At 33.3% G+C, this 27,677-nt stretch overlaps 1 protein-coding gene across 2 annotated transcripts in view; it reads left to right on the forward strand.

Annotated features, from left to right (window-relative positions):
* Positions 1–27,677, forward strand: part of Calcrl (calcitonin receptor like receptor) — a 117,215-nt gene that overhangs the window by 55,979 nt on the left and 33,559 nt on the right. For both annotated transcript variants that reach the window (XM_071619003.1, XM_027943978.2), the window contains 7 exons: positions 4,968–5,058; positions 5,237–5,324; positions 6,381–6,473; positions 8,725–8,860; positions 11,160–11,270; positions 11,372–11,484; positions 12,889–12,980. In XM_071619003.1, the coding sequence (XP_071475104.1) occupies positions 6,423–6,473; positions 8,725–8,860; positions 11,160–11,270; positions 11,372–11,484; positions 12,889–12,980 (503 nt within the window). In that variant the 5' untranslated portion in view covers positions 4,968–5,058; positions 5,237–5,324; positions 6,381–6,422. The remainder of the gene's footprint in view (positions 1–4,967; positions 5,059–5,236; positions 5,325–6,380; positions 6,474–8,724; positions 8,861–11,159; positions 11,271–11,371; positions 11,485–12,888; positions 12,981–27,677) is intronic.

The following is a 27,677-nucleotide window of genomic DNA, read 5'->3' on the forward strand; positions in this document are numbered from 1 at the left end:
TCAAGTTCAATTGTCATTTTCTCATGCAGTAAACCAAGCGGAATAAAGTCAAGTTGATTTTATCAAAATACCCAATGTTGAAAAATCACTGCTAGTTTGTGTGATTGTCTTACACTGTGCTGAATATAATATAAATGTCAGAGGAATGACTGGTTAGTTGGGAAGCATAAAGATACCTCTTAAATTTGATGAGAAGATATAACTTTGATCAAGTCATGATTTGTATTCATTTTTCTTCCAGCTACAACAAATTAACATGAATTTCATAGTTGGAAGCAACAAACACTAATTATCTCACAGTTCTGTAGATTAGAAGTTTAAGGTGTTTCAAGTGTAGCAAGCAAGGACCACATCAAAATATTGGCAGAGCTATCTTCTCTTTGGAAGTTCTGGGGAAAATTCTATCTGAAGATTCATTCAGGTTGTTGGCAGAATTCAGTTCTTGTGATTGTAGTACTGAGGTCCCCATTTCCTTGCTGGCTGTCAGGTTAGAGGCCCTGTAGGACTCTATGGGTCTTTGCGAGTGCACTCAGAACCATGAACAATGGATCCATGCTTTCTCACATTACCAAAGTTTTCAAAATTTTCAAAGCTTTTCTGCTTATTCTCATTCTGCTGCATTTGCTGCATTTTTTTTAATGACTCAGAAAATTATAATATGATTGGGAGAATTAAGAATACCTATAAACATCAGGTTTCTACAATTTGATTAAATTCACTTGATAAGTAATCCACTCAAAATATACTTTCTCCATGCCCTCTTTCTGCAGTCACTCTGCTAGGATTTGGAGCCACAGAGATGACTATGATGTCTGCCCTATTCTTACTATGTACACAATATAGACAAAACAGGCACACAAATAAATAATTATGTGATTATGTTTTCAAGTATATATTTAAATAACTTGCTCTGGGAGTTCTAGGATAGTAGTCATGCCTGGGAGCATTGCAGAATATTTTGCTGGATTCTTTCTAGATATTCCTTTTAAATATGGTCTGCCCAGTCCCTACAGACAAATAATTATAAGTACATTCAGGTTTCAGCATGACCCAGTAAGGATGATGCTCTCATGTTATGGGTTTCAAATCTGATAGGTCAAGAATTTCCTTGGGAACATAGTAAAAATGTGGACTCCCAAGTTTTTCTCCTAAATATTCTAATCCAGAGAGGTTTTGATCTGGCCATTCTAACATTTTTCAGCAAGTTTTGCTGGTGATTATGATTCAAGTGACCCATGAATTCACATTTTGAGGAACAATCATTTAGCCTAAAATAATATGTCTCAAATAACATAAAACAAAAGAAATATAGTTTTAGTTTTTGTTTTGTTTTGTTTTGTTTTTATCAGTAACGGATCTTTAAAAAGAGAAGCCTCTTTATTTTGCTTTTGTTGAAAGTGTGAGCGGCGCTGCAGGCGGTGTTTGACTGAAGCATTAAAACCTTAGACTGACATTTATTTTTCAGACTCTATTAAAAGTAAAGTCAGTTAGTAACTTGTGATAATAATTCTATTACAAAGAATGAGGTTTTGCCAAAAATAAACATTGAGGAGAAAATGAAAGGTAACCAGGTTTCTACACCCTGACTTTTTTTTTTTCAGTGATACAATCTATGATAGATTGTGTAGAAAGAAGAAATTTCCATTTGCAATGCAGGTGTGTAATATTGGGATCAGAAAAGACTGTTTATCCTTTGTTTTGATTCAGGAGAATTGCAGCTTGTATAATAAACCATAAGTAAGGGAAGGCATGCTCATCTTGGCTTACACAAAAATTCAGGCTACTATGGCAAACTAGATGTGTATTGGAAATGCTTCTGTTGGCTAAGTTTATGGTAAATGGATAAATATGTGGAAAACAGAATACGGCTTCGGGCCTATAAAAATCTAAGACATTTCTGAAATGGAAAAGTGGAAGATGAAACTTTTCTTTCTCTTAATCTTAGAGTGAACATACTTTTAAATATGAGGATTAGGTAGCAATTAAAGATAAGAATTATTATTAAGAAAAATAATTAAAAGTATGTTTTGATATGCATGTACAAAATTTATGTTTTTTTCTTCTGATAAATTAGTACCATATCAACTGTTTTTGTGTAGAATAAAATATTTGTGTAGAATAAATCATAAAACATACACTATAGTAAGCTAAGAATGATTAACCCTCTTAAAACTTCAGAATTTAAAAAGTAAATCAATGAAAAAAAAATAGTCAAGTAGAGTGAATCATGGAAGTTCGAAGGAATGGTAAACCTAAAAAAGTGTTTTGATTTCCTAGGCAGCTCTATATCAACTCATTCTCTCTCTTCTCCCCTCCCTCCCTCTGCTAGGGATGGGCCTTGTGCATATTAATGAGCATGCTACCACTGAGCTACATCCCCAGTCCTAAGCAGTTTTAGTTCAAAAGTTATTTCATTTTTGAGACATTTTTCATTTCTCAAAGTTGTTTTTGTGATGAAATAAATAATTTTTTAAAATGTTAATGTTGAAGATTTGGGGGAAATATAGAGCATGTTTACAAATAAGAATATATATGTATTATTCTGTTTATACAATAAACAAACCAATCACATGTTTTGCAGTAGAACCAACTCTTTCACTTTATTAAATTTGGGAAGGGAAAATAAAAAATAAAACTTACAGGATCCATGAGACTAGTGCTAGCATGATAAAAGTAATTACTCCTAGTACCACTATGATTACAATTTCATGTAGGAGTATAAATTAGAATTTCCTCAGGTCTGAAAATTTCTTTTCATACTAAGTAAATGTTAGTCCCCTTGGAAAAGTCTACCGGCTGACTAAATCACTTAATGACTTCTTTTCATTATTCACTTGGCTTCTTCCAAAAATTAAATGAAAACTACTAGATATCATGTGGTAACATGCAGTTAAATTGCAGTAAATAATTTAACATCTGAAAGTTATAAGTGATTGAGAACCATTTGTTTATCACATTTAGTTAGTTAATATCAAATGTATTCTAGCAAAGATAAATTTGCAATAAGCTAAAGTAGAAGAGAGAACCATTTACAGAATGAGCCATTTAGCGGAAGTATGAAAAGAACCAATGACTTAAACCTAGGAATACAGTTAAACATACTTGTGAGAATAATCTTGGCATTATTTCTACTAACATGAGACTCAGTCTGAATTTTTAGCTAATTTGCAGTGGCATCATCCACATGCCCAGTCATGATCCACACAAAATTGGCCTAGAGAGCCCTTGATGAAAGGGGAGATTCCTTCATAATGACCACTCACTCACTACAGGTGTCTGCTAGAAGGGAAACTTTGATAGATCCTTTTTAGAATAGATGAGTTGAGAGAATAGGATAGCATCACCTAGGGAATTGGATGTTGATGCATCTCCTGGAGAATACAGGTGTTCACTCTCTGTGTGAATGAATATCACCCAAATTTGCTGTTCTACCATTGATAAACCCAAGGCTATAGATATGCCCTGTTGATAAGAAATGCAGCACACAGTACAAAATACAACCTTGCTCCTAGCAGCACATATTCCAGATTACTAGGGAATAGGATGAAGAAAGAAAGCTATATATATTAAACCATTTGTAGAATATATACATTGTGAGTTGATAACTTCCTTTTTAAGTATTAGGGCCAGGATGACAAGTGACCAAGACATATTTCACTAAGATATTTTGGAACACTGATTTTAAAATCTAATAGGTAGGCAACAATATTTTCTCAAATATGGATAAAATTTTCTGAAATATGTTGGGTTTGGGAGATTTCCAAATTAATGTTTAAATATTTTCTCCTTTAATTTTTTTGAGCGCTTGTACAAATTAAAGATAATTTAATTTTGATTTGTAAAACATGATTTCCAAATAGTAATATTTGTTTATGTCTTATTTAATATTTAAATAATATTTAAATTTAATATAATATTTAAATACACATACTTTTATATAGAATAAATTATAGTTTTAAAATGAATAATTATAAAGAATGTCACTCTTTAAAATAATCAGTTTAAAATAAAATACATCTGTGAACAGATATATAAGAGAAATAAATTTTGAATACAGAACATATAAAGTATATTTTTATGTTAATCTAGCAAATAATGATGGATAACTTGGCAGATTATTTGGTTATATTGCAAGAGAAATAGAACATAGCTGAAAATAGACCATAAGTCAGAAGCTGCCAAGACGTCATGACAGAGTTCAAGTTTTAATGATCATAAAATTGAGGTGTTCAATATGATTCCTTAGTTCCAGCTGAAAACACACATTTAAGAGTGGAATTTAATCAAGGATTTTAAATAGCTTTAATTTATAATTCTTTTACAAAAAGTTCTAATATGTTATCACTGACATGCTAATGAGAGTGTTAGGAGTAATACTATTTCTAACTACCTTCAACTCTCTTTAATAAAAAGTATGCAAAAAACCAAAACCAAAAAAAATCCTCCTTTCTTTAGCATTTTTGTTAATATGGAGTGATAATTAAAACTCTACTAAGAAAATTACATAACAAAACTTATTTTTAAAGACAATATTATGTAGGATCATTGAAAAATGCATATAAATATAATTAACATAGATATATTTTCCTAAGTTATAAATTCCTGAGGAAAATATTTTAGTAATTCTATGAAAAAGGAAAAAAAATGTAAATGCTAAAATTTGATAATTTTTTTTGTGTGAAAAGAGCATATCCAGGCTTAAAATCATTTACCTATAGAAATATGTACATTTATAGATCAATGGATTCTTATTATATATCTATAATTCATACTGAAATATTAATTACTTGAAGTGAATATGTTATTTTATAGTAATGCAAATATATTATAAAAAATTTTTAGAAATTGGAACAGGTTAATACAATATCATTTTAGTAGTATTCACTTTGAAGTATTTGATTTATCAAGGAATAAATTTGGCTCATTAACATACTAGTAAATTATTATAAAATTAATCAATATTTTAGGTCATGACCCTTGGATTTAAGAAAGTCTTCAAGAAAATGTCGAATACGATTCAAGAGAAAATGTGATTTGAATCTGGAGACAACTGTGTATGTAAGTATTGGAAAATTAGATTTTTCTCATGGTAAAATGTAATAAAAACTAAAACAACAGCTCATCAATTATTGGATTGCATAAACTGTGGTTTATAGTTTTTCATATATTATTTCAGTCTTTTTAAATATTTGAGATTAATAAAATGTTGCCTGATTTTTTGGTGATTTTTTTTAAGATAACCTAATAATAAAAACTAAGGATAGCTGATAGAAGAGTACAGAATATTTGGAAATTGCTACAATTAACAAGAAAAGCTGCCTCAGGTGAGTCTTGGTGGGTGACTAATGGCATAGGCTATCTGTGCTAATTAACATTGTAAACACACAGCATGTGATACAAATAATAAAACATGACCACATGGAAAAGGTTTTTAAATTTCTTATTTTGATTTTAGCCTTGTAATAAAATTCATGATAAGTTTCTTAACAGAATTAAATCTAAGCTGATAGTTGAATGTCAAATGTCTACTGAGGAAATTTTGTCAATTTTGAAAATAGTTTTACATATTTGGTTAAACGAATAGTGTATTCCATGGCTATACCATGACAATTCATGTTTCATAAAAAAAAAATAGTATGTTGCTCCTGGATCTTGTGAAGAGTAAACATTGGGAACCATACCCCAGCAATGTCTCTCATGAGAAGTAAGCTAGTGGGTGGTATTTGAAAGGTCATTTTTCATTAGCTCATAATTGTCCCTACCATTACAAATACTTTCATTTGATATTGTTCATATATTGTAATCTTATTTCAATAATGAGGATGACTTAGGAAAACTTTTATTTTCTGATTTAAAAAGAATTAGTTTTCTGTAATGAAGAATAATTTCTACTAATTGTAAGGATATTTTAATGACATATGGATGTTGATTCTCAAAAACAAATTTCATCCTTAGATGAATAAAGTCAGTAAATTATAAATTAGACCAATGCTTATAGAAAATAAAGGTAAACTTTAAAATAAAATGTGCTATCAAAATTTGTGTTATGGTGTTCACTTGAAATTCTTTATTTTGATACTTCACTAATTTTATTCCAATTTGGTCAAAACAAAGAAAGCAAGATCTTTTTAATCACTCAAAAATATATATGTAAGAAGCTTTCCTGATTGCAAGTTTAGTTAAATTAAGATAAAATGTATTTAATTAAGCTTCTTAGTACTTTAAATCATGATATTCTTAAACATTTGTAATACACAAAACTATTAATCAAATCAAAGTAAAATTATTGCACAGCTATAAAGTAAATCTTCTTTTTGAGAACCCTCTATATTTATTTAATAAATATTGATGAATTTTGTTTCTTTCATTGTCTATTGTAGTTTGATTTATATTACATAGCATATTGCATCTGGACTCTGATAATGGAGAAAAAGTGTGTCCTGTATTTTCTGTTTTTCTTGCCTTGTTTTATGGTAAGTACAAGTTCCTCTGATTGATCTATTTTACTTCCTACATATTTATAATTAACATAGTTCAATAGTGAAATTAAAGTTATTATTTGATGCATAAATTAATTACATTTCCACCCAATCAGTAGAGCAATTATTTATTCCCTTTCCATGTATTCTTCTAGCCTTAATGACAGATATAGAATGATTCAGCCCTGGGGCATAGAGGAAGAGTTTGAAAGATCAATGTTACAAATGTGTAAAATACCAGAGAAAGTTTTATTAGAGTTAGGGGGAAAAAAATGGAATGGCTGTATGCAGTACGGTTGTGCACAGCAGATGAATTATTTTTAGTCAGATTTGTGGATTCTGAGTTAGAACTTTTAAAACGCATATTCCAGCTCATTGATTTCTCTTCATTCTACCAATTGATTGAAATTATGATTGAAATAATTCAGAACCATGAATTGTATTTTAGTTTCCTCTTCCATTCACTCAAATTAGCAATCATCTGTGCTATTTGAGGCAGGTTGTGTTTGTGTGCATGTGTGCGTGTGTGCATACTCTTGTGTACCTTTCAATACACGTGCTGAGGATGCTAGGAGAGGTGGTGGTATACAAAAGATGACAAAAAATCAATTGCTCTCCTAAAAGACCCGTAGACTTCGTACTTTTATTTTTTTTTTCATTTATAGAAATGTTTTATTTACATTTTTCTCTTCTTCAATTTAAAACAATGACTCAGCTCTTTTCTCTTTGTATGTATGAAAAAGCAAGATATATAATCTCATCTAACTATGTGCCAACAAATAATTTCCTGTAGTGTTTCCAAGCAAACCTTACAAAGACTTAAAGTAACTCAAGAAAAATATGGAAAATCTCAATGAGGAAAAAAGTAAAATTACATTCTCAGCATTTACATTTCAAAACACTCTCAAGTCTAGAAGCTTTCTAAATTCTGCACTTCTCAGATGTTATCTTACTAGAATTCAAGAGAAAGGACGCCTGTTTCCTCAGCTCACACCTTCCATTGAGCTTGCCAGTGAGTTACACAGGCCAACACTGGTGATCTGCAGGCAATTCTGTAACAGAGTACTGATCCGGTTATTGTAATTTAGGGAATTGTGTCCTTTTCTTTATAATTTGACCACAGACAGTGTGTAAGCCTGATTTTTATTTCAAGAAGGAATAAAAATGATATCAATCTATGCAATTTCTACAGACTTCTTGAGAAGAATGAGTTCTGTGGCTTTAAAAAATATTGTCTCCAGCTGGGAATATAGCTCAATGGTAGAGCTGTAGTCTACCAATATATTAGACCAGTCTAGTATAATGTCTATTATTTGTGAGGCTCTGGATTTGATCCACAGCATTGCAAAAATAAAATTATGTGGAACTTCTAAGTGTATTGGCTTGCTGTTCTGAATTTCCGTTTGTTGCTTCTATAGCAAAACTGTGCATATTATAGCAGTTTTATTAACAACAATTAAAGTAAGACAACTCAACGAATTTTAAAAAGAGTGAAAGAGTGAATGAGAAACAGTGGCCAAGTAATGGTGAAACTTGAATGATGCCACCCAGTGAGAGAATATTATTATTTCCACTTTGTTAGGTTTTACTATTTTTAGTGTCTCTTTAAATAAAGTTCTACTAAATTGGAAAAATATCTATATGTCTATATAATATATATATATATATATATATATATATATATATATATATATATATATATACTTCAAGTCTTTTACTGATGTATATTCAGTTAAAAACTCTATTTACCAATATTATAAATTAACTTTCCATTAGTTTGATTGTGAAAAATATAACAACTAGCAACAAATATTGAATATTTTCCATGTGCTAGGTACATCCTTCTATTAAATTGATGCTCTTTATCCTCTCTTACAATAAGAAGCTGAAGTTTGGGAGATAGGGGGAATATATCTTGCCGGCATTCACAGAACATGTAAAATTGGAGGGATTTTGAATATAGCTCTGTGTATATTTCAGAACACATGTTTAGGCTGTCCTGCAGTCAGCTACCACAGGCTCTACATAGCCAACTCTACCTCCCAGCTCTGCCATTGGTGCCATCTTGATTGTTTGAAACTGAACATGGTGGAAATATAAATTCCAAGGAAAGTGACTAACACTAAAATTGGGGGTTTCCTCCCAGAGAGGCTGTTTATCATTCAGAACATCACTGTACTTGCTCTTTTATATACTACAAAAATATTTTCACAATTTTGACATTGTTGTTGTTTTAATTCCTTAGATTCTAGTCACAGCAGAAGTTGAAGAAGAACTCTCTGATGACTTAATTCATTTGGGGGTTACTAGAAATAAAATCATGACAGCTCAGTATGAATGTTATCAAAAAATTATGCAGGACCCCATTCAACAAGCAGAAGGTAACCATGACTATTTAATTTTAAATGCATTTGACAAATTTTTTAAAAAAATTTCCCTGTTTGTCATTCTGGGCTCTTTGCATCTATTATTGAAATGAGTTTGTTGCTTGTTTTCTGGTATATGTGCACTTTTAACTATTTATTTATGAAAATACTTTTGTAATACATTCTTTTAAAAAAAACTTTTTAGTTGCAGATAGACACAATACCTTTATTTTATTTATTTATGTGGCAGTGAGGATTGAACCCATTGCCTCATGCATGCGAGGCAAGTGCTCTTCCACTGAACTACAACCCAGCCCTGCAATACATTTTTTTAGAAAAATCTAATAAAAATATGTGAGTGATCTTTTTAGAACCACTTTTTATGGTTTAAATATATTTAAAATATCAAATATGTATTAATATTAATACAATGACATAAGTCTCAAGTCAATGACAATTCACCTTTAGTTCATGTAATTTGTCTTTTTTTGCAACCTGATTGATAATAACTTGCATAATAAAATGATGAGTACAGAAGTGTTTTTTTTAATAATACTCATGCTTTGCATAGTACATTTGCTAGCAAATTTAATGAAGTTTAAGTGCTCTTGTTTCCTTTAGGATATTTTTTTATTGTTTTGGTAACTCACAGAGGGACTAATAAGCACCAGGCATTTGTCTAGATCTGAAGCTATAAAGATAAGTAACAGAAATATAGTTGCCATAATTAGACAACAAAAACAGGCCTTATATTTTTTTCTGACAGCCATAAGGGTTATTTCCAAAAATATAAAATGTGAAACTCACAGTGGAACAAAGCAAAATATAGTCTATTTAGATGATCCAATTTTTTAAAAACTATCAGGGGAAACAAAGATCCCCACATTCTAATGTTCTAATAGATTGTATTTACATATGAATGAAATATTAAAAGTAAAATATTAATATTTATAATTGTCAAATTAATTTGCTTATAAAAGAAAAAAGGCATTTTTTCATGTTGAGCAACTTTTAAATTCAATTTAACTGAACAACATAATTTATTAATCTTTGCAGAAGTATTGGGATGTTATAGCTGCACCAATATTCTTTTTATATTTGTCACTAAAAAGTATGTTTTAAAATATGCCAATGACAAATTATCTGATTATGAAAGATAATGAATTCAAGTTCACTGCCTAATACATCTTCTTAGTGCTTTCATGAATTAAAAATTCATGAAAAATAGAAAGTCTTGGAATAAAGAAGTGTCTTTCTTCTAACTTTGTATTTTCAAAATCCATTTGGCCACAGAAACTTTCTCATTGAAAAACTTACTCATATCTTACTCAGATGCCATCAAACACCACAAAATTCTAGACCTTTCATGCTTCCTGTATTGAAGCTATAAAGATATTGAAAGTATTGAAGTTAATTAGATAGATTCCTACAGCAGTGACATTGGCACATTTGAGATGATTTCTAAAATTATACATAAAAAATTTTTATATTCTATAAAATATATTCACTTAGTATTATATGGTTGCAAACTATTTAAAAATAACAGAAGAGAGAACTCTGATTATCCAAATGGCTTTTCTTACAAATTGCTATCATTTAGACATTCAGGATATCAGAATTTTTATACTCTCTTGGGGGCTAGATTAATTCCAAGATCTCTTTGCAAACATCTTATGTTTCTGTGCAAACATGTTAATGTTAAAATTAATGCAGCATTCAGGGGACCACCTCTATCTGACAATTTAAAAAAAAATCTCTTTTTTTGGATTACATAGTGTTATAACATTGGAAAATTGACCAGTTGATTTTTCTGTGTCTTTAAAAATATCTATTTATTTTTAATGTAAGAGATTCTTCCTCTTCACAATGGAGAGAAATGTGACATCAATAAGCATTCTGCTCCATTTGAAAAGACAAGGAAGGAAAAGCTAGATTTGGAAGAAGGGCCTAAATAAATACTTTTCAGAGTTAAAATGGTGAAGCAGAAATATTGAATAGATTCATTTGTTTGCTTCAAGAAATACTTTCCCCAAGAATACAATTCTAAAATAGTATGTTTTTCTGATTTCACACTTTTTAAAAATTTCTGGTACAGAGACATACACACAAACACACTTATTTCTAAAGCTCCTTTAGAAATTAGTTTTTCCCTATAATTACTTGTTGAAAAAGGCAAATAATTGCTATGAAATTCATGTATGTTTATTTTCTGTATATAAGCTTTTTTCCACATCAGTGAGAAACCATGCTTGAGACTTCATGTCTTCGGGTATAACTAGGAACTAGTTATCTCCAATTGTATTTCCCCTTTTAGGCATTTACTGCAACAGAACCTGGGATGGCTGGCTATGCTGGAATGATGTTGCAGCAGGAACTGAGTCAATGCAACACTGTCCTGATTACTTTCAGGACTTTGATCCTTCAGGTAAAAGCAGAAACTTATATACAAATCTCCTTGATACCTATCTAATAAACCCTAGGTTAATTAAATTGTTGCTTTCTTTTTTTTACTATTCCACTTTAAAGAAAAAGTTACAAAGATTTGTGACCAAGATGGAAACTGGTTCAGACATCCAGCAAGCAACCGAACCTGGACAAATTATACCCAGTGTAATGTTAATACACACGAGAAAGTGAAGGTATGTGCTGGTCATGAACTGAAATTCACACTGGCAGTCTAAACAATTGTCTAATAGAACATTGGAGAAACTTTAGTCAGTGTTCCGTTGCATTATAAAGCCATTTCATAATAAAATTTGAGAAGAACAGTGAAAAAAATACCTGTGGAGTGAATTATTATTGATTCTGTCATTACCCTGAGGAAGTGGTACTGTTAGGTAAGAGTGTATTTACAAGTCAATGTCTCAGTATTGGGGTTTCAAGTTTTCCAAAGAAAACATACCTTAAAAGTGTAAAAAAATGTGGGGGTTGGGTTCTCATTTGGGGAGAAATTCTAGAATTACCTCAAAAATTGTAAGTAAACAGGATAAGCCCAGCATGGTTCAAGCAATCCTGTGTCCCTCAGTGAGACCTTCCTTTTCTGACTGGCTGGTAGTCCACCCTCGATTAGGCTCTCACTTTGAACACTATGTATTAAAATCAAAGTTAATTCCAGTTTGTCATAATAAAAAACTTTATAGAAAGTGCCTAAATATATTTATACTGGCATGTTTGTATAAAAACAACTTGTCACTCTGAATAAACAGTAAATCCTGATATCTCTTTTCTTTTTCTGCCCTTTGCCTGCTGAATGACCTTGGGAAAGCCATTTAATGTCTCTGTGCCTCAGTCCCCAAAAGTACAAAGTTAGATGACAATAGATTTCCCTTAATGGCTTTCACAAGACTTTACTTAGTGCAAGGAAAACACTTAGAAGAGTAGAATATAGTAAGCACTCGACAGCTGCCACCTATCATTATATTTAGGTCATGTACTCCCTGCTTATTCCAAAAGTGTTTGAAGAGAATCATAAGAATAAAATATAGATGGTAGGTTAAAGTAAATGGAAAACAGAAAAAGAAGAAAAAATAAAAAGTAAACACCATGAAAATTTTTTTAAAAGTGTTTGTATAGATCAAAATATCTCATAAGCTGCCATATTAAAAATTGCCTCTCAACCTCAAATTTATCAAAGAAAAAAAAAAAAAGAGACCCAGTGGGGAAAGCTTTTCTGGCATTTAAGTCTGAATAAATCAAATCGCCTAGTAGCATTTGATTTTAAATATAAAATGCTAGTTTCATGTTCTATGTGACCTAAATCAATAGAAGTATTACTTTATAGATTTAAATATGGTTTCTAGCTTCGTAAATAAAGATGCATATCATTTACAAATTTTGATAAGTTACTTGATAAATTTATATAGATATTCCTTATTCAAGATGTATGTATCTATTGGCTTGCAAGCAATCATTGTCAGACTATTAGATCACCTGCTTTCAAGAACAAAATCTATTCAATTGAATTTGAGCTTCTACACTTGTAGGAATATATATGCTTATATATATTGATATCCATCTAATTTTTTTATTCACATAAATCATAGACTGCACTGAACTTGTTTTACCTGACCATAATTGGACATGGATTATCTATTGCATCACTTCTTATCTCACTTGGCATATTCTTTTATTTCAAGTAAGTACATTAAAAATTATTTTATAATTTATCAATTGTCTTAGGTGAATGCAAGTCTTGCATGTTTATGTCATATGGTGACAATATGTAAAATATAGATGTCATGTTTAAAAAACTGAATGTTTAAGATCAGTTAAAATAATTGGATTTATTTTGACTTTGTAAAATATAAAGAGGGGAGATTGATGAAATATCTTAACCCTAATTTTACAAAGTAAGATTAGTTACATAAGAATCAAGTGAAGTAATGTGAAGGGAGTCACAAGCAACTGGATTTTGCCCTAAGAATTGTCAAGTGTTATAGGTCTTTAGTTGCTCGGCTTCTCAGATAGTTTTATTATCAGTATACATGTGTAGAACAGCAACCAGAATTTTGTGTGAATACTGGTACTACTGTTTATATATATTATTGAGAATATAATTTAGCTAGTATATTATTATTATTATTATTATTATTATTATTATTATTATTATTATTATTTTGTGGTACCAGGGATTGAACCCAGGGCCTCACACATGCTGGGTAAACACTCTGTCACTGAGATACTTCCCCAGCCCTTGAAAATATAATTTAAACATAGTATGCTTTACTTATTTTTTTTTAGTTTGGGGGAATCATCATTAAAATAGTTAGATTATACTTTCAAATTTACTGGTATTTCTTTTGAGGGGGAAAGGTGCAATGGCACCAATTTCTTAAATCAACAATTGGTTTTAAAGTTTATAGTAAGGCAACTTCTATACCTTTATGTGCATGTATTATATTATACCTTTACTACATTCTTCATAATTTTGATCACCACTAGTGATTACAGAATGAGTGTGATGAACAGTCAGGAGCTGTATTTCACTGTGTCTTCATTGCCATTGTCATCATTATAGCCTTCTTCCTTGTCTTCTTTCTCTCTCTTCTCCCTTTATCATCACAAACATCAATGATGATATTGGAGCATTAGCAACTACAAGTGTATCTGGAGTAGCAGTACATCAAAATAAGACAAATTTAGACATTATCAGATAGTAGGATTTATTTACGTATATGTAACTGCAGTCTTTAAACCATTTGTCTATCAGCTATTTGAACTATATTGAATAAAAAAACCAACAATTAATGATTATACCTCTTGGGCTCAACATTAGAATACGTAGAGATTGCATCAGAATCACCAGTTTTATAAATTTATACCTTCTTAAGTATCTTTGACATCAGCCATATAAGAATACTTTCAATAGCAGTATCTAGGCACCATTTAAAACTAAAAAAGAATCCTACTTTCAATAAAACCAATTAAACATTTATATTCTTTTTAAAATATGACATTTAATTGAGCAATTGTATCAAATTATATCAAAGTTGAAAAGTGTTTTTATACTAAAATTTGGAAAACATTTCTTAGAGATTTAACATTTACTATACTGTATTTTACAAATTACTGAAAGATTTTTGATCAAAACAACTGCCAATTCTCAGTCACTGACTTCATAATTAATATGTCACATTATTTGCATATGAAGAGCTTATTAAAATTTTATGCCTATACACTTGAATGCATGGTTAGCTTATAAAATGTTTTCTTAAATTAATGCTTTGTTTGGAGTAGAAAATCTTTTTATAATTGTCTAAAATATTTAAAAAATCTCTTCTAAAGAATGGAAACAAAGTTTCTCAAAGCGACAACTTTGAAACAAAATTTTCAGATCTACAGTAATAAGTTAATAAAAAACACTGCAATGGACATTTTCAGCCATAACTTTTCCCATATTTTGCAATATTATTTTAGGCTACATTCCAGAGTTTTGGAATTTCTTGGTCAAAGGGTATATATCTTTTTATGTCTCTTGAAATACATCATCTTAAAAGTATCTCAAAATCAACATGTTCAAAAGAAATTTGTAATATCTACCTCCTCCAAATCCAAGTTGGCTTTCTTTCAGAGTGACCTATCTTCAGCCATGACACTTCCAGAAATGCAGTTGCATTTATAGGAAATTTAGGAATAATTTGTATTGCCTTTCCCTCCTTTTTTCTCCCTAAAATCCTCTTCCTAGACCTTTTGAAATACTCCCAATTTAACCAGCGTACTGAAATTCATCTGTACTGCAATTACCACCAGTCTTGTCCTAGGTAGCCTTAGTAAATCTACTTCCTTCATTTAATTCCCAAGCAATGGATCCAGAACATTTTCAACCATTTAGATTGAATTAGATCTCATGTTGTCATTTTTTCTTTAAAAGTTTTAAGAATCTATTACAATTCTTATAAAATCAAAATCACTAGCATACCCTGAATTATCTTTGTGCCTGCTCCCTAGTGCTGTTAAATGATTCTAAACTTTAAATGAGGCTAAATGATGCCAAGCTTTAGCATCATTTCCTCAGTGAAATCTTCTTAAGTTCCTTTATTATTTCCAAAATTGCAATTAATTACAGCGGACATGGGGTGAGATTCTAATACCATTTGGAGATCAACATCTCTTCAAATTAAAAGTGATTATAACTAAGATTTTTCAGATTAAATGATCTCTTTTTATTTTGCATGTAATAAGCCAAAATACCCAAGTAAATTAAATTTCTAAAAAATAAATTTACAAAGGATAGCATTTATATCACATGCCAAAACCAGTAGTCAGGGAACAATGATCTCCTAGAACTCCCTGTGGTATCTTCCCAGACAAATTTGAATTTAGTAAAGATAGGAGTAAAATCCTGACCAATTCCATAGAGTGCAATGCAAAATTAACAAAGCTTCTTAATGTGTAAGATTCTAGACTTTAACATGATAAATGCTCACTTTGAATTAGCGAGACAATGGTGAACTACCAATGACAGCAATGCTACCAGCCAGACTGCATTAGTACACATATGATGCCCAATTCTGAATCTCTAATCAGAACACTCAATCACCCCATTCTCAGTGCAATAGGAAAATATTGTTCATAAAAATTGGTTTATCAGGGTGGTGAAGAAATTGAAGAAAATAATATAAGTTGGTCACAGCATACAGAGTACACAACATATGATTTCAAGAATCCAAATGACTTTATTTTTTTTTTTTTTTTTTTTTTTTAAATTTTTTATTGTTGGCTGTTCAAAACATTACATAGTTCTTGATATATCATATTTCACAATTTGATTCAAGTGGGTTATGAGCTCCCCTTTTTACCCCATATACAGATTGCAGAATCACGTCAGTTACACATCCATTGATTTACATCTTGCCATACTAGTGTCTGTTGTATTCTGCTGTCTTTCCTATCCTCTACTATCCCCCCTCCCCTCCCCTCCCCTCCCCTCCCCTCCCCTCTTCTCTCTCTGCCCCCTCTACTGACATTCGTTTGTCCCCCTTGTATTATTTTTCCCCTTCCCCTCACTTCCTCTTGTATGTACTTTTGTATACCTCTGAGGGTCTCCTTCCATTTCCATGCATTTTCCCTTCTCTCTCCCTTTCCCTCCCACCTCTCATCCCTGTTTAATGTTAATCTTCTTCTCATGCTCTTCGACCCTACTCTGTTCTTAGCTACTCTCCTTATATCAAAGAAGACATTTGACATTTGTTTTTTAGGGATTGGCTAGCTTCACTTAGCATAATCTGCTCTAATGCCATCCATTTCCCTGTAAATTCTATGATTTTGTCATTTTTTAATGCAGAGTAATACTCCATTGTGTATAAATGCCACATTTTTTTTATCCATTCATCCATTGAAGGGCATCTAGGTTGGTTCCACAGTCTAGCTATTGTGAATTGTGCTGCTATGAACATCGATGTAGCAGTGTCCCTGTAGCATGCTCTTTTTAGGTCTTTAGGGAATAGACCGAGAAGGGGAATAGCTGGGTCAAATGGTGGCTCCATTCCCAGCTTTCCAAGAAATCTCCATACTGCTTTCCAAATTGGCTGCACCAATTTGCAGTCCCACCAGCAATGTACAAGTGTACCCTTTTCCCCACATCCTCGCCAGCACTTGTTGTTGTTTGACTTCATAATGGCTGCCAATCTAACTGGAGTGAGATGGTATCTTAGGGTGGTTTTGATTTGCATTTCTCTGACTGCTAGAGATGGTGAGCATTTTTTCATGTACTTGTTGATTGACTGTATGTCCTCCTCTGAGAAGTGTCTGTTCAGGTCCTTGGCCCATTTGTTGATTGGGTTGTTTGTTCTCTTATTGTCTAATTTTTTGAGCTCTTTGTATACTCTGGATATTAGGGCTCTATCTGAAGTGTGAGGAGTAAAGATTTGTTCCCAGGATGTAGGCTCTCTATTTACCTCTCTTATTGTATCTTTTGCTGAGAAAAAACTTTTTAGTTTGAGTAAGTCCCATTTGTTGATTCTAGTTATTAACTTTTGTGCTATGGGTGTCCTATTGAGGAATTTGGAACCCGACCCCACCGACTGTAGATCGTAGCCAACTTTTTCTTCTATCAGACAGCGCGTCTCTGATTTGATATCAAGCTCCTTGATCCATTTTGAATTAACTTTTGTGCATGGCGAGAGAAAGGGATTCAGTTTCATTTTGTTGCATATGGATTTCCAGTTTTCCCAGCACCATTTGTTGAAGATGCTATCCTTCCTCCAATGCATGCTTTTAGACCCTTTATCAAATATAAGATAGTTGTAGTTTTGTGGATTGGTTTCTGTGTCCTCTATTCTGTACCATTGGTCCACCCGCCTGTTTTGGTACCAGTACCATGCTGTTTTTGTTACTATTGCTCTGTAATATAGTTTGAAGTCTGGTATCGCTATACCGCCTGATTCACACTTCCTGCTTAGCATTGTTTTTGCTATTCTGGGTCTTTTATTTTTCCATATGAATTTCATGATTGCTTTCTCTATTTCTACAAGAAATGCCGTTGGGATTTTGATTGGCATTGCATTAAACCTATAGAGAACTTTTGGTAATATCGCCATTTTGATGATGTTAGTTCTGCCTATCCATGAACAGGGTATATTTTTCCATCTTCTAAGATCTTCTTCTATTTCTCTCTTTAGGGTTCTGTAGTTTTCATTGTATAAGTCTTTCACCTCTTTTGTTAGGTTGATTCCCAAGTATTTTATTTTTTTTGAAGATATTGTGAATGGAGTGGTTGTCCTCATTTCCATTTCAGAGGATTTGTCGCTGATATACAGGAATGCCTTTGATTTATGCGTGTTGATTTTATATCCTGCCACTTTGCTGAATTCATTTATTAGCTCTAATAGTTTCTTTGTAGACCCTTTTGGGTCTGCTAGGTATAGAATCATGTCATCTGCAAATAGTGATAATTTAAGTTCTTCTTTTCCTATTTTGATGCCTTTAATTTCTTTCGTCTGTCTAATTGCTCTGGCCAGTGTTTCGAGAACTATGTTGAACAGAAGTGGTGAGAGAGGGCATCCCTGTCTTGTTCCAGATTTTAGAGGGAATGCCTTCAATTTTTCTCCATTCAGAATGATGCTAGCCTGAGGCTTAGCATAGATTGCTTTTACAATATTGAGGTATGTTCCTGTTATCCCTAGTTTTTCTAGAGTTTTGAACATAAAGGGATGATGTACTTTGTCGAATGCTTTTTCCGCATCTATCGAGATGATCATATGGTTCTTATTTTTAAGTCTATTGATGTGGTGAATAACATTTATTGATTTCCTTATATTGAACCAGCCTTGCATCCCAGGGATGAATCCTACTTGATCATGGTGCACAATTTTTTTGATGTGCCTTTGTATCCGAGTGGCCAGAATTTTATTGAGGATTTTTGCATCTAGGTTCATTAGAGATATTGGTCTGTAGTTTTCTTTCTTTGAAGTGTCTTTGTCTGGTTTAGGTATCAGGGTGATGTTGGCCTCGTAGAATGAATTTGGAAGTTCTCCCTCTTTTTCTATTTCCCGAAGTAGCTTGAAAAGTATTGGTATTAGTTCCTCTTTAAAGGTTTTGTAAAACTCTGCTGTATACCCATCCGGTCCTGGGCTTTTCTTAGTTGGTAGTCTTTTGATGGTTTCTTCTATTTCCTCAATTGATATTGGTCTGTTTAGGTTGTCTATATCCTCCTGACTCAATCTGGGCAGATCATATGACTTAAGAAATTTATCTATGCCTTCACTATCTTCTAATTTATTGGAGTATAAGGATTCAAAATAATTTTTGATTATCTTCTGTATTTCTGAAGTGTCTGTTGTGATATTGCCTCTTTCATCCCGTATGTTAGTGATTTGAGTTCTCTCTCTTCTTCTCTTCGCTAGCATTGCTAAGGGTCTGTCGATTTTGTTTATTTTTTCAAAGAACCAACTTTTAGTTTTGTCAATTTTTTCAATTGTTTCTTTTGTTTCGATTTCATTGATTTCAGCTCTGATTTTAATTATTTCTTGCCTTCTACTTCTTTTGCTGTTGTTTTGCTCTTCTTTTTCTAGGATTTTGAGATGAAGTATGAGATCATTTATTTGTTGGTTTTTTCTTTTTTTAAGGAATGAACTCCAAGCAATGAATTTTCCTCTTAGAACTGCTTTCAATGTGTCCCATAGATTCCGATATGTTGTGTCTGTGTTTTCATTAATCTCTAAGAATTTTTTAATTTCCTCCTTGATGTCTTCTATAACCCATTGATCATTCAGTAACCTATTGTTCATTCTCCAAGTGATATATTCTTTTTCCTTCCTTCTTTTATCGTTGATTTTCAGTTCCATTCCATTATGATCAGATAGGATGCATGGTATTATCTCTACTCCTTTGTATTGTCTAAGAGTTTCCCTGTGACATAATATATGATCTATTTTTGAGAAGGATCCATGTGCTGCTGAGAAAAAAGTGTAACTGTTTGATGTTGGGTGGTATATTCTATATATGTCAATTAAATCTAGGTTATTAATTGTGTTATTGAGTTCTATAGTTTCCTTATTCAACTTTTGTTTGGAAGATCTGTCCAGTGGTGAGAGAGGTGTGTTGAAGTCTCCCATGATTATTGTATGGTGGTCTATTAGACTCTTGAACTTGAGAAGAGTTTGTTTGATGAACATAGCTGCACCATTGTTTGGGGCATATATATTTATGATTGTTATGTCTTGTTGGTGTATGGTTCCCTTGAGCAGTATGTAGTGTCCCTCTTTATCCCTTTTGATTAACTTTGGCTTAAAATCTATTTTATTTGATATGAGTATGGATACTCCTGCTTGTTTCCGAAGTCCATATGAGTGATATGATTTTTCCCAACCTTTCACCTTCAGCCTATGTATGTCTTTTCCTATCAAATGCGTCTCCTGTAGGCAGCATATTGTTGGGTCTTGTTTTGTGATCCATTCTACTAGCCTGTGTCTCTTAATTGGTGAGTTTAAGCCATTAACATTTAGGGTTATTATTGAGATATGGGTTGTTCTTCCAGCCATATTTGTTTATTTATGTTACTAAACATGGTTTGTTTTCCACTTTGATTATTTTCCCCCCTTTAGTGTCCTACCTCCCACTGTTGGTTTTCATTGTTATTTTCCATTTCCTCTTCCTGTAATGTTTTGCCAAGGATGTTTTGAAGAGATGGTTTTCTAGCTGCAAATTCTTTTAACTTTTGTTTATCGTGGAAGGTTTTAATTTCATCTTCCATCCTGAAGCTTAATTTCGCTGGAAACACAATTCTTGGTTGGAACCCATTTTCTTTCAGTGTTTGAAATATGTTATTCCAGGATCTTCTAGCTTTCAGAGTCTGTGTTGAAAGATCAGCTGTTATCCTGATTGGCTTACCCCTAAATGTGATCTGCTTCCTTTCTCTTGTAGCTTTTAAAATTCTCTCCTTGTTCTGTATGTTGGGCATCTTCATTATAATGTGTCTAGGTGTGGGTCTCTTATGATTTTGCACATTCGGCGTCCTGTAGGCTTCTAGGATTTGGGGTTCTGTCTCATTCTTCAAATCTGGGAAGTTTTCTCGAATTATTTCATTGAATAGATTGCTCATTCCTTTGGTTTGAAACTCTGTTCCTTCCTGTATCCCAATGACTCTTAAATTTGGTCTCTTGATGTTATCCCATATTTCTTGGATGTTCTGCTCATGGTTTCTTAACAGTCTTGCTGAGCTGTCTATGTTCTTTTCAAGTTGATATACTTTATCTTCATTGTCTGATGTTCTGTCTTCTAAGTGTTCTACTCTGCTGGTAGTATTCTCAATTGAGTTTTTAAGTTGGCTTATTGCTTCCTGCATTTCTAGGATTTCTGTTTGTTTGTTTTTTATAACCTCTATTTCCCTGTATAGTTGATCTTTTGCTTCTTGGATTTGTTTATGTAATTCATTGTTGAAGTGATCTTTCATTGTCTGATTTTGCTGTCTGATGTCTTCCTTGAGACTCCAGATCATCTGAAGCATGTATATCCTGAATTCTTTATCTGACATTCCATCAGCTGCAGCTATTACCTCTTCTAAAGTTGAGTTGACCTGCAATGCTTGTGGTCCTTTCTTTCCTTGTCTCTTCATACTGTTCGCGTTCCTTTCTTCTTGGTGAAACTGTTGTGCTATTGAATTTTCCCCCTATATATTTATATTGGTCTTGTATAGTTGCAAAGTCTCCCTCGCAGGCACGGGCGGCGGCTCTGCCCCTCCGCCAATTGGGGCAATGTGCCTACCACGCCGGCAGGCCGCTGGGCCTGCTCTGCCAGTCGGTAGCAGGTCCGCCGTCCTTGCAGGCGCGGGCGGCGGCTCTGTCCCTCTGCGGGCCGCTAGGCTTGTTCTGTCGGTGGTCGCAGTTCTGCCTACTTTGCAGGCGCAGGCAGCGGCACTGCCCCTCTGCAGGCCTCTGGGGCTGTTCTGCCAGTGGGTCGCAGGCCCGCCTACCTTGCAGGAGTGATTGGAAGCTCTGTCCCGACGCGGGCCACTGGGCCTTTTCTGTTGGTGGTCACCCTTCCCCTACCTGGCAGGCGAGGGGGGTGGGGGGCGGCTCTGCCCCTCAGCAGGCCGCTGGGCCTGCTCTGTCTTTGGTCCCAGTTCCCTCTACTATGCCGGCACAGGGGGAGGGGGCGGCTCAGCCTCTCAGCAGGCGACTGCTCCTCTTCTGCCGGTGGGTCGCAGGCCCGCCTACCTTGCAGGAGTGATTGGAAGCTCTGTCCCGCCCTGGGCCACTGGGCCTTTTCTGTCGGTGGTCACCCTTCCCCTACCTGGCAGGCGAGGGGGGTGGGGGGCGGCTCTGCCCCTCAGCAGGCCGCTGGGCCTGCTCTGTCTTTGGTCCCAGTTCCCTCTACTATGCCGGCGCAGGGGGAGGGGGCGGCTCAGCCTCCCCAAATGACTTTAACTGGGAATGAAGTTTGCATAATAACAAAGAGAGATGAAAATATTTGAAAACAAAAGAAAAGTAAAACCAAACAACTAAACAAAATATAGTGACAGAAATTATATGCCAGCCTATTAGACATGTTGAAGTGGGTTATTTCTATACTGGTTCATGGCTAGACTTGATGATCTATAATGATCCTTTGAAACTCAAGAGTTTATGAATGAAGCACCAATTTAGAATTTAGGATGAGTTATTTCTTAAAATATATTATCTCAGTAACAGGAATCTTGTATTTGTGAAGGTATTTTTCAAGCTAAAAGCAATTTACATAGGTAAACTTTTACATAGGCAAACACCATCATTGATTAGAAGTTAAATGAAAATCTGGAGATATCTATATATAGAAAGAGAAGGGGGTGGTGAGGGAGGGAGGTGGAGTCTTGCTAAATTGCTCAGTTGGCCTCAAAGTAGCAATTCTTCTGCCTCAGCCTCCTGAGTAGCTAAATTATAGGCCTGTGTCACCATGCCTGACTGGTTCAATATTTTTATATCCGTATTTATAGACAGTTTATTCAAAAAACAAATGCTATTCAAATAACATTAACAAGGAATTTTAAATTTTAATTGAAGGCTAAAAGCTTGAAATCTCAGAATTACTTTATTTTATCCATGTAAATTTGTTTTTTATTAAAAAGTTGAAATTGTTTATACATTAAAGATACAATGTGTAGACACTTGCTTAATCCTAAAGGGAGTCCAGAAATTTAATATCATTCCAAATGCTGTCCATGTATTCCATATATGCTGCTATTTTAGAAAAAGAACAAGTTTTTTTTTCAAAATAAAATAAAGATCTCTGTATGAAATAATTATATGTATTTTTATTTGCTAAGTTTTCCAAAGTTAAAAATCATGTATATAGCAAGCTACATAAGCAAAATCTTATTAAAACATATGACAGTCTTGCCAATAAAGCAAATTTGTGCCTTGGTTTTCATATAAAATAAAACATAGTTTCCATCATCTCATTTATCTTAAAAGTCTATACTGAAATTACAAATAACTGCTCATTCTCTATAGTGGAATAAAAATGGAATCTTTCAGTGATGATCTAGTACAAGTACACACTTGAATTTGGCATAACAATTTAATGGATATTTTAAGACATGATTAGAACCATGGGATATATTTGAATCTTGTTATCATCACTTACTAATAGTCGTCTTAACCTGATTTTGCTTTTAAGTAAGCTTATTTTTTTAAAATAATGTGTCATGCTGTTTCTAAAATTATTGGACAAAGTAGACTTACACAATCCACCATTTAGGAACTGTTCAATAAATGGTAGGCTTTCCTAATGTCCTCATTAGACTGCATCAATCATCTAGGCAAACGGACTACATTTCAGTAGTCACCCAGCATTACCTCTATATGATAGTAATGCAAGCTAAAACAAATAAACAAAGCCCTAAATGCTATTATGGAGCTACAAAGTGGAAAAGTGAGGGCAGAAAGACTGATTCTGACTCACAGAATAAAAGGATTCCTGAGATGATACTATCATAGAAACAAACGCTTTGATGAGGGGTAGAATTTCAACAAGTAGAAATTGTAAACCTTAAGCTATGAAAAGATTATCCAGTCTAATACCTAATTTAAATTATTTCCTAAGTAATTACCTATCTTTTCCATAGTCCCTTCCAATCTTTCTATTTGGCTTTGTCATTTTATTTGAATAAACTGTCTTTTTAAAATGGATAATTTTAACAGAAAGAACCAAAGCTACAAATTATTTTCTTTTTTATTATATACTCTCAGGCCTTAGGTACGACATCAGAAATGCTCTTCAGGTCAGACCTATGAATGGCATTTAAAATGCTTTTTATATGTCTAGACACCCCTGCCAGAAAGTGTGTTCTCTACATGCACAACTGCTCCCAGCTCCTGCCATACATACCATTTACTTGTTTCATATGAAGCACATTCTTTTGCTTCTCTAAACCCTAATTTAGCATGTTTACAATGCAGATGATGTTAATATTTATATCATAGGTTATAATGGTTAATATAATAGCAGTATAATCAGTGCAAAGCAGTACTAAGCAGTGTCTGGTTCAGAAAAAGTTAAAAAGGCTGGGACGTAGCTCAGTGGTAGTGTACTTGCCTAGCATACATGAGGTCCTGCATTCAATCCCTAGTACCACCAAAACAAACAAACAAACAAACTTATCTGCTATTGGCATTGTTATCACTCTTCCTTGTTAATCCCCTAAAATATTTTAGAATAGATATTTAGCCCTGGCAGGAATATTATGCCAATTGTATTTTTAAAAACAAAAGTAAAGTGCAAAGTATTTCACTTTAGAAGCACCATATTTAGAAAGAAATTGTTATAATAATCGTGAAAAAAATAAGTAAATATTGAAGAAAACTTTTTGTGAACCAAATTGACAATAATTAGTCAGAAATTAATCAGACAAGTTTAATCAAACTTATTTATGACCACAAAATACCATGCAGCAGACCCTATGGTTGAATACACATTAGAGAATTTTGTAGTCTTTGAATTTAGACACTTCTAATTCTTCATGCACAGAACCATCTACTGAAACAAGGAAAGCTACTAGGTTGAATGGGAAGAACTTCACATAGTTAGCTCCAGAAGATTTTTGTCTCTTTATATATCCCAGGGTTTAGCATAGTACCTTCCACTTAGTAGGCACACTCAGATTTGTGGAATGAAGATGTGAACTGGCTTTGGAGACGATTTTGAGGACTGACTTTCTCATGCCTTCTCTGTGACCTTCAATAAAACCTTTGAGTTTGTCTGGCCTTTGTCATCTGCAACAACAAGAGTAAGACTAAGACTCTAAAATTCTAATCAGTAGAAATGACTTGAGTGAAACAAGCTGGGAGACTGCAGCTAAACTGAAGGATCAGAGCCACCTTACTAAGTGCTCAAAATAAATGGCTCATTAAGCTCGCCAGGGTATGTTGGTCTGCTTTTTGTCACAGTGATAAATACCTGAGAGAAACAACTTAGAGGAGGAAAGATTTATTTTGGCTCATGGCTTCATAGGTTTCTGTCTATGATTGGTTGGCTCTAAGGGAGAAACATCATGGTAGAAGGGTGTGGTGAATGAAAACTCCTCAGCTCATGGCAGAAAGGAGAGAGAGACCCCACAAGAAATACCCTTCCAGGGTATATCCCCAGTGACCTACTTCCTCCAATTAGGCCCATCTCCTAAAGTGTCCACAACTTCCCATAATGCCATCAAATTATTAATTTGTCTGTAGATCAATCCACTGATGAAGTCAGGGCCATCATGATCCAATCACTTTCCCAAAGCCCCATTTCTGCATTATTGCAGCATTGGGACCAAAATACAGGAGACTTGGGAGGTCATTCCAGATCCCAAAAATAACCCAGGGGAAATAGTAATCACTAGCTTTATTCCAGTTTACCTGGAAACAGTTCCTAGATGAGCTGATGTTTCACATAAAGGCATTGTGCATAAAAACAAGAATCTATCACCATACTCCTTTTGCTCCTTAATCCAGCTCCTCATGCTGCAGTCATCCTTGGTTAGTCTTTGGTAGAAGAATTTTTTTTTTCTCCCTTTGGTAATTGAGGGTCACTGATCCACCCTAATAAAAAACAAGAACTATACAAAATGTTGACTTAGGGTACTGTTTGTTATTTTGTGTTTAGAAAGGGAAGAGAAAAATCTTCTACTCATCCATGCTTTAAATTAGAAACAGAGAACATGAAGCGCTATTCACCAGATATACTTGTTTTATATTAGAGCCAATTAAAGGAAAGAGTCAGAACAGGAGATAAAAAGAAAGAGAACAGAAAGGGAGGGAAAGAGAGAGAGAGAGACATAACTTTGGGGTTTGCCAAGCCCTGAGAGGCAATGACTCTTACTCATAATAATCCTTGGAAAAACAAAGCAGAACCCTTTAGATAAAATAAATAAATAAATTTTACTGGAATTAGTTACAAATTATGTTTTAATTACTGTTTAAAATCTGAAAGCATAGCAAGCCTTGCTCTTACTTTCAACCCAGACAAAAGTCTCTATCTTCTTTCACATGAAAGAGAGCATATAATATTTGATTTGTATTTTTAAAAACAAAAGTGCAAAGTATTTCATTTTAGAAGCACCATATTTAGAAAGAAATTGTTATAATAATTGTGAAAAAATAAGTAAATATTGAAGAAAACGTTTTGTGAACCAAATTGACAATAATTAGTCAGAAATTAATCAGACAAGTTTAATCAAACTTATTTATTTATTTATGTATGGGAAAAAAGAGGAAAAGAGGTTCTTTTTCTTTTCGTTTCTTTGTTTTGTGTGGGGGGTGTGTGTGAAAGAACATCTTTGCTCACATTTCATTCTTTTTAAAAATTTAATTAATTAATTTTTTTTTTGTGACACTAAAGGTTTGGACCCAGGACCTTAGTACATTCTAAACAAGTACTTTACCACTACACGCATCTTTGCAGACATTTCAGACACTGATTCTAAGCAATGTTAAAGGCACGTTGCATATTTGCACCTATAGAATTAATGATATCTTTTCTAGGTAGTTGCCAAAGGTGTCAAATAAAATTCAGCCAAAAATTTTGTATCCAGATTGTAGACCAGAGCATTCTCACCTTAATTCTTAAAATAACCCTTAAGGACTTGTATTTATGCTTTCAAGACAATTGATACAAACCCTCACCTCTTTTCTTAGATTATATCTGAATATATTTCATCAATATTGTGAACTGTCTTCACAGTTCTACTTTCATGTATATCTTTAATTAAAGCAAGTATAGTTCTTTCTCAGAGCTATAATTTTTCTCCTGACAACTATGCATGATTCAACCTTTAAGTTCATTTTGAGCACAGCTAACTAGTTAAGGGAATCCTACATTGACTCTCTCTGTACAAATCACTTTGATGTGTCTGTTTGGGTAAATCAGAACCTGGAGATCTGCACTGTCAGAAGTTTAACAGGGCTGCATTCAAAAATAGTCATCTTGTGTTCCCTGAATAGAATACTTCTCAAAGCCTATTCACCATTATCCTTATTTTGTTAACTCCATGGTGTGATTTTTCATTTAGAAGTTCATTATGCACTAAGATCCTGATGAACATCCTATTATGTTGTGTGCATACTTTCCAGGTTTCCATCAGCTTAACATGGCTGTTGCTTACTTAAATATAATTTTTCTTATAATATTTTGTTAAAGCATACTTATTCTATCTCCAAATTAGTTATTTGCAATCAATTACTGAAAAAATCATCTTCTTCATATTGAATGTAATGAGAACTGAAAATATTCCTATTAGGTAATGTGAGTGTTGGTTGGAAAACTTTTAAATTGAAATTATATAATAAAATAATTTTATTTCCACATTGGAGTATGAGATTTGAAATGACAGAGGAGGGCAATAAGTAATGGGTTTGCTTTAACAAAGCCCATTCTGTTA

This window comes from Marmota flaviventris, chromosome 11, assembly GCF_047511675.1.
Source record: "Marmota flaviventris isolate mMarFla1 chromosome 11, mMarFla1.hap1, whole genome shotgun sequence".
Taxonomy (NCBI): domain Eukaryota; kingdom Metazoa; phylum Chordata; class Mammalia; order Rodentia; family Sciuridae; genus Marmota; species Marmota flaviventris.